Below are 8,309 nucleotides of genomic sequence, written 5' to 3' on the forward strand. Positions count from 1 at the left end.
GCTGCGAGGGTCTGTTCGTCGTTAGCATTGGTTCATTGGCAGCATTCAAACACGCAAAGATTTGCAGCCTTGTTTTTCTTCCTTAAAGACTAAGCTCTTCGGTTTCATTAACGATTAAAATGAATTAGACTTAATGTTACCAACGCGTTAAGTGTTTAGCGAATAAAGGGGGGAAGAGCATCGTCAACACGCCGGGAAAAATAAAACACTGCAATTACGAGCCGCTCGAACCAGACGCATCAGCGAGATCTGAAAACGTTAATGGGCCGAGGAACGAGCCCTGGGGAACTCCCGCGGTAATTCTTACTCTGATTGAAGAGAGGTTTTTTAAACTCGAAGCCTTCAAGTAAGATTCACAAGAGCCTGTTGGTTTTAATACGCAATTAGGGCGCAAATTAACGGCGTCACGAAGGTATGCTCTTGGTAAAAATTCTGGTGGAAAACGTTGGTTTTTATATCCGAATCATCAGACGAACAGCATTTGCGTTGAAACGACGCCCGGGGAAAAAGGAAACGATCAACTCTAACAAAGATGCAAAAAAAAGGTGAAAGCCTTCACCCTCAATGCGCTGAACTCCTGAACCGCCCCACCACAACGCTTCCGTGTGGGGGGACGCTGGGAGACGCCGTCAGCCCGATGCGGACGTGATTAATGGCGCATGGCGCCGAGGCCATCGGAATTATGCGAGATGTGAATCTGCAGTACAGTACAGCTTCAAAACACAGCGGGGGTAATTCTTTCACGGTTAGACGAGTCCTAGGTGAGCGTGTGTGTGTGTGAGTGTGTGTGTGTGTGTGTGTGATGTACCAGTCTTTCGCAGTGGGAAGTCGTCCCGGGGGTTGTAGACGCCCAGCACGGGGTGGTTGTACGTGGACACTCCGGTCTGAGGAGGCGAGCTCTGGTCCAGAGAGCTGTGCTGGGTTTTACTGTCAAAGACACACACACACACACACGCACACACACACACACACACACACACACACACACAGCAGTGTTCAAACATGCGCCACAAGGCCAGAGACTGATGACACAGCACACGTGTGGCTGAGTAATCCCAACAAAGCGAACGGACTTCATGGCTGTCATAGATCTGTGCGATTAAACCGTCATGCAAATCCGCCGGTGAGGGCACGGACGTGTGCCGCCATCTGCTAACGCCGCCCGCACAGCCAGGCGGCGTTAGCAGGCGAACTTAAGCCCGGCTGGCTTCGGACGACATTCAGGGCTCCTGTGCGCGGGAACGGGCGCCCCCGGAGAGAGGGTAAATACCTCCGCCGGCGGCGGTTCGGAAAGACGAGAGGCGGTTTGACGCAGAGAGACACACCTGGATGAACTCCGCCGGACTCTTTAGGCAAATGTGACAGAAACACATTTACCTAAATTTTCACACCAGGTCCTCGGGTTTGCATGATCGCTCTGCCCTCGCAAAACATGAGAGGAAACGAATGTGTGTGTGTGTGTGTGTGTTTTGTAGCCGTGTGGCAGCCGAGGAGGAGAGGAAGCCCGCTGACAACATTAAGACACGATCCAATCCATTATTCATCTGCTGTGCGGAGAGGAATCACCGTCCAAACTTAGAAGGACCCGCGGTTCGATTCCTCTGTTTTCCGACGCTGGCAGCGGAGATGAACGACGATAAAAAGCGCGGCCGCCGCCGCCGCCTTTAAGTGCTTTTCCAGCTCGTAAAACTAACACGAGTGCTATCGATTCGCCGGTGAGAGTCAGGCGGTGACGGAGTGTCGCTCACCGGTACCAGTAGGGGGCGTCGTTGGGGAGACCTCCCTGGTTGAGGCTCCGCTGGGCCAGAGCCTTCTTCTTGTTCAGGACGAACTCCTGGAGACGCATCTTCACCTCGGTGCTGGCCACGGCGCCTGGCGGGGGGAGACCGGGACAAAGACGGCAAAATAAAATAAACGTTTCAACGTACATTTCCGCATTCGGTCACCCGGAAAGGCGTCAAATTACAGTATTACAGTGAAGCAGGAGTCAAATTACATCAGGCGAGCATGGCGTTGCATAACAGAGGGTTCGCTGCTGTTGAGGAGCTTTCAGAAATGTCAAATTTAAGTTGAAAGAAGCCGAAAAAGGGAGTTGTTGCGATGCTTTTTTTGTTTGTTAAAGGAAGTCAAATAAAGAAACTCACGCATCTAATCATCAAACAATGGTTCTGATGTATTTATATGAAGTAGATGAAGCCAGAGAGCTTAAATATTATTAAAACATTCATATTTAATCTGGAGGTTGAACCATTAAGTAAATCCATAAATTAGTTCCGACTGGTGGAAAATCACTTGAAATATCAGTGATTTATTCTTTACAGAAGCTTCTCTGGTGAAACAAATTCACACTTTTCTGCTTTTTTTTAAAGACTGTAAATAGATTATTACTGTCAAAACAAGCGGAGGACTGTTTTTAACTGTCCTGAGGTTAAGTTCATTATAAAAAAAACCCCCAACAGATTAATTAGTTTCCAGCAGGAAAAAAAAGGAAAGCGGGCGTAAAGAGAAGGTGTGTGAAGGCGGCGAGGACCACAGACCACGACGGCGGCGCGGAGAACATGCGGGAGCAAACACTGCAGCCCCCCCCCCCCCCCCCCCCCCCCCAACGCCCGCCGCCGTTTTCCTCGCCGACCACGGTAAACAGTCTTTCCTTACTCTCTTGGCCGCGCTCCTTGTTCTTGAGCAGCTGCAGCTTCTGCTCCCTCTGCTGCTTCTCCAGCTCCTGCTCCAGACGGTGGTTCTCCATCTTCCTCTGGTGCTCCAGCAGCTCCTGCTGGTGCTTCAGCGCCAGGAGCTCCTGCTGCTGCTGCAAAAACCCGAAAAAAAACACGTCGGCTGAGACGTCAACGCCGAGGCGTCGCCGGCGGGGTCGGGAGGAACAAGGACTGCCGAGTCATGCTGGGAAGTTCACTGGAACCACAAACGCCAGGATCCGATTTCTCTGTTTAAACGCGATGAATTCCCGTCTTACGCTCCGCTCCCGGGCCGATGGAGTCGCCATCTGAGGCAAATACGTCAGGCAGCTGCTTAATGCAATAAAACCAAACCTTTTTTTGCCATCGTCTGAAAACCCCGGGCTTAAAGCTTTTCAATAAATACAAACATTTTTCCCGGCAATGAGGCTTCGGCAAAAAAAAAACAAAAAAAAAACACATAATCCAATCTGCTTATTTCCTCATCAGCACGAGAAGAGCGAGGAGAGAGCATCTGCCGAAGGCTTCAGACGTGTAAATATCTGCTGCCGCTGGGTTCAGGCCCACCTCAGGTGTGTCAGCAGAAGCAAAAGCACTAAAATCAGCTCGATTGAACGTAACATGCGTCCTCAGTGAGGATAAAAGCTGCAAACCCCCCCAAAACACACTTTTTTTTTTTTTTTTTTTAAAGGGGAAAGCCTTAATTTGCAGAAATCAGGCCTCTCAATCACTCTGTAATGTGCGTGTAATGTCCAATAAAGAGACAGGCTGTGTGTGTGTGTGTGTGTGTGTGTGTGTGTGTGTGTGTGTGTGTGTGTGTGTGTGTGTGTGTGTGTGTGTGTTCACAGTGAGCCAGCTACATAATGACCCCTTACTGATGTGCCAAGGAATCCACACGCCGCCCTCCCCTCGCCCCCCCCGACCGCCGCACGCCCAGCGGCGGCGTCTGATGGGTTCACTCTCACGCCGTGTAATCAACTACTGACAGGCTTAAAAAAAAAAAAAAAAAAAAGATTTTTTTTTTTCAGCTTGAGAAACTTTCGATTACGAATCCGGGCAAAGTTTTTGACCTTATCTGAATTCACCAGAAGACAACGGGCCTATTCGTGGGAAACGATCTGTGCGGAAGAAAAAAGATCAACAGAAGAGATTTAGAAAAGATTTCAGAAGGAGGAACAAGACGGAACTCATCTGATGAGATAGTCCGCAGATAAAAGTCGCGGGGAGGGCAGCTGGGAAAATGTCTCTCGGCTGAAAAACTGTTTCACTTTCAAAACACATTAAACGCTGAAGATGTCGAGCACTTTCACACTGCGCGCTGCACATCAATCTGTTAGCATGAAGCCGATAATTTGCACAATAAACACATTTTATCCCCACAAAAAATAAACGAGGGCTTGAGCTGTACGCGAGAGCGCAGACAGCGGATCTTTTTCTGGAGCCCCACAGGAGCGCGGGGGTCTCGGGGGTCCCGCTGCGTTACAGCTGCAGCCTCGGCGTGGGCGTGACGATCCAGATTGTATTTCCAGGTCACTCCGACACCGCTCGGCGCGATTTTTTTCCCTCACAAAAGAACAGCGGCGGCAGCGGCGGCGGCGGCCGGCACTTTGTTTTGCTCCCTCAACGTCTGAGGTCACGTTACAGCTGCTGATATTCAGAGCGGAGCTACAACCGGTTACATAACCGGCAACAACGCAAGCCAAACACCTCCTGTTCCCGGAGTCTGCTGCCGGTGGAAACCGAGGCTTCCACTGATCCGAGATCCCACTTTTTTGAGGCGCACAGTGTAAAGTTTTTGGCGAAGCATTGCGTTTTAGCGGACTCGTGCAGGCGCTGGCGGAGGACGCACCTTGATGTGCTCCTGGAGCTGGGCCTCATGCTGACGGGACAGCTGCTCATGCTGCCGCTGGAACTCCGCGATGAGGATCTGCCGCTGGATCTGCTGCTTCTGCTTCAGGGCCAGCAGCTCCTGCTGCAGCTGCTGCTCGCGCACCGACGCCCCCACGCCGCCGCCGCCGCCGCCTCCGCCGCCTCCACCGCCGCCGCCGGTCTGGGGACCGGGCGACTGCTGTCCGGGGTGGCGACATAGGCGACCCCTGCTGCTGCTGCTGCTGGTCCACGCGCAGGTCCATGGGGATGGCAGCAGGGGGGAGACGCAGGGGCAGCGCCGAGTTGATGTCCACTGCAAGGAAAAGGACGAGGTTTCCTCATTAGAGACGGTGCACGTCGCAAAAAAAAGCCTCGCCGCCTTCTAACCTGCCGGCGACAAGGACGCCGTTCACCAAGCGGCGAGGCGCGCAGCCCACAAGCCACCGCACGGGAAGCCGTCCAATCAGGCGGCTTCCGCCGCAGCAAATCTGAACAAACAGGGCCGGATTATTTGACTACATGTTTACAGGGAGCCGCGCACAAAAACCCACATGAAAGACCCCGTCGCGCTTACCGCAAAAACGTCACACGGATGAGAGGCGGCTGGAGAAAAGTTGAGATTTCTGCACCAAAAAAAGCGCGTTATGGCAGACTTTTTTTTTTTTTTTTTTACCTGAATCAGGATGAGTCACCTCAGAGTCTTTATGCAGAGAGAGAGAGAGAGGGGGGGGGGGGGGGGGGGGGTCCCTGAAAACACAACCGCGAGGACGGAGCTTTTGTCTGTGACAAGTAGAGCAGTGCCTTATCTCTGCGCATCCCATCCATCCGCTGACACATGACTCACATTCAGATCGGTTCACAGAAGTTCAGGCTGCGAGAAGGCAGGTAGCGCCAGTTGATAACGATCGACTCAGAGCCCAGATTATGAGCTGCGAGGAGGAAGATGAGCGAGTTGTGGCTCAGATTTCTATGAATTAAATTAAATGTGCAGTTGTGTCGGGAGGGCGGGGATCCATTAACCCGGAGCCTCGGAGCAGCCGGGACAGAGGAGGGGCAACCATCGCTGAAGACTACAATCTCAGTAAATCCATCACACACACACACACACGCACACACACACACACACACACACACACACACACACACACACTCCCCCTGTACAAAATGTTCTCCTGCAGAGATCCAGTCCGCGACACTACAACAACAACAACAACAGCCTCACACACACACACACATACACACACACGCGCTTGCGGATCGGCCGCTACGAAACAGAGGAGTGTGTGTTTACCCATCGCAGGGCTCCGGACCTCCTCTCCCGCTCCGTCAGGGAGTGACGCCGCGCTCCCGTACCGCTCCGATCTCGCGCCGCACCTCCCGCAATTTTGGCTCGGCATTCATCCCCCCGGTTTGTTTTAACCTGCTGGGCGTCTCTCTCTCTCTCTCCCTCTCCCTCCCTCCCCGCTCCTTTCTTTCTTTCTGTCTCTCTCTCCTCCCCTCGTCCCTCGGTTGCCCAGTGGTGACATCACAGGGCAGTCTCAGGCATGCAGCCTGTTTATTCTGCAGCCCTCTGCTTTTCCAGGAACCCACGTCACACACACACATACACACACACGTACACACACACTCGCACGGTCTCCCTCTCTCCTTACCCTCCTCGCTCGACCTGCTTTCCCTGCTTCTGAGGCCAAGGAAAACCCTCCACGCTGGTTTGTAGTGCATCAAATATCTCTGGTTTTCTCTCTCTCTGGGTACGAAGCCTCAGCTTAAAGCTGCAAGCGTTCCGTCTATTAGGACACAAATCCACAACTTGTGAATCCGAGAGGATTGAGAACAACCAAAAAATTTCGGAAAACTTTTTGCATTAAACCTTTCTGATGGGTGAAAATTAAATCAGTCGGTAATAAGTATAGAAATAGAGCCCTGTCTGCATGAAAGGCAGAGCTCTACTGGAAGAATGAGCAGAAATTTTCACTCACTGCACATTTGAAACATGATATAATTAATAAACTCCATGAAACCCAGAATAAGTTGTTTTTTTTTAACTCATTTTACTGTTTTTATTTGCCACACTTTTCTTGCGGACATCTCTTTTTCCACTATATTCCAGTTTATGAATTTTTCTGTCAAGGCAGTTACAAAAAATTGCATTTAATTATTACATGCAAATGTAAATTCGACTTATTCTAAGCATGTATACTCAATTTTTGTTCCCTGCTAATCAAGTCATGCTTACTGAATTTGCTCATAAACAGCTGCATCTGCAGAATAATCGAGCTTCTAAATCTGAGAAGTTATTTTTGTGCTTCAAGCTAAATGAGAGGTGAGTTTTTAAAAGAAAGGAACTTGTACGTATAAATTTGGAAGATCGAGCTTCTCGCATGAGAGTTTCCTGCGTTTTCTAGTTTTAGAAGTTCACCGAAAGTCCTCTTTCCCCTTTGAAACGCAAACGGAGCACGCGTGGCCGAGCGAGGGGAGATAAACCCGCGGTGTCTGATGTCTGCGGACGTCACACCGGCAGCGGCGTTTACCGATTGCGCCTGATAAAAGACGGCTAAACAGAGAGGAAACGTGCGGTCTCGGGGGAGCCCACAGCAGTACCTGGATCAGTGTGACAGCAGACGAGCTGGGAGGGTTTCTCTCTCTCTCTCTCTCTCTCTCTCTAAATAAAGTTTCCTCTTGGATCTGAAGCTGCCACTTCACAGAGGAGACCCCACCTTCCCGCTCCTCTCATCTTCCTCCAGTCTGATTTCTTAAGCATGAGAGGGGATCTCTCTGACAATTCATAATTCAGACGGCTGCGGCTCCCCCGCCGAGCGTTTTTTTAAGGCATTACCACACATCAGCCTCCTCTCTGAGGGCATTTCCTTCTTCTTCTTCTTCTCTTCCCTCCATCGCCCAACAAATCACAATCTGTCCACGGAACCCCCGGGCGAACGCCACACAACTCTTCTATTTGCGCCAGACGGCGCGATAACGGAGCTGATGAGGAGGAGCGCGTGGGTCCGAGGCCGAGGTCGGGAGGAATGCGACCTCATGCGACCTCCCGCGACCCGGGCGGAGGGCGGGGAGCGGAGGAGGGCGTGGCGGAGGCGATCGCGGCGCGTCTCGCTCCGCCGCGGGCAAGCTCGCGCCTGTCGCTCGCCTCCGCGACGCGGGGAACGTCTGCAGCTGGAGGAAGACGCGCCAGTCCGCACGTTTTCCCCGAGCGTCTCGGTCCGGCGCCGCCCTGCGGGCGCTTGCTGACGTTTCTGCAGGATTCTTCCAGAGTTCCTGCATTCTGAAGACGCGGAAGAGTGACAACTTTAAACCTAATTGGAGATTATTTTCAACCGCGAACGGGCACTTTTTCAGATTTCTTATTGATTAATAACATTTACTTGTGTATTTTTTCATTTTACAAATACTGTAACATTCTAAAGCAGTAACTAACTGCTATGATCACTGTTCATTATTTATTTGAATGAATTTAAAGTGTGTCTTTCTTCATTTCAAAACACTTTTTTTTTTTAAAAACAAATTGAAAGTGATTTTACTCAAAAAGTTTGAGCTACTAAACATTTAGTTTTGTGGAATGAAAAAAAAAACATGTTTTTGTGACGTGGCAGTTTATAAATTAAGGAAAAAGGATGTTTGAAAAGATTTAGAAATATATAAGTATATATATATAGAGTTAGCAACTGGATCCACTTTATCGAGTATTATTTTACGAGCTGGCAAACCGGCTGGATTGGTCATTTCTGTTTG

General features: G+C 50.6%; 1 protein-coding gene across 1 annotated transcript in view; it reads right to left on the bottom strand.

The window, feature by feature from the left end:
* Positions 1-8,309, bottom strand: part of LOC115383922 (histone deacetylase 4-like) — a 34,530-nt gene that overhangs the window by 13,056 nt on the left and 13,165 nt on the right. The window contains 5 exon segments of the mRNA XM_030086133.1: positions 809-927; positions 1,749-1,872; positions 2,656-2,806; positions 4,543-4,770; positions 4,772-4,875. Coding sequence (XP_029941993.1) covers positions 809-927; positions 1,749-1,872; positions 2,656-2,806; positions 4,543-4,770; positions 4,772-4,875 — 726 coding nt within the window.

This window comes from Salarias fasciatus (assembly GCF_902148845.1).
Source record: "Salarias fasciatus chromosome 23 unlocalized genomic scaffold, fSalaFa1.1 super_scaffold_20, whole genome shotgun sequence".
In the NCBI taxonomy this organism is placed as follows: Eukaryota; Metazoa; Chordata; class Actinopteri; order Blenniiformes; family Blenniidae; genus Salarias; species Salarias fasciatus.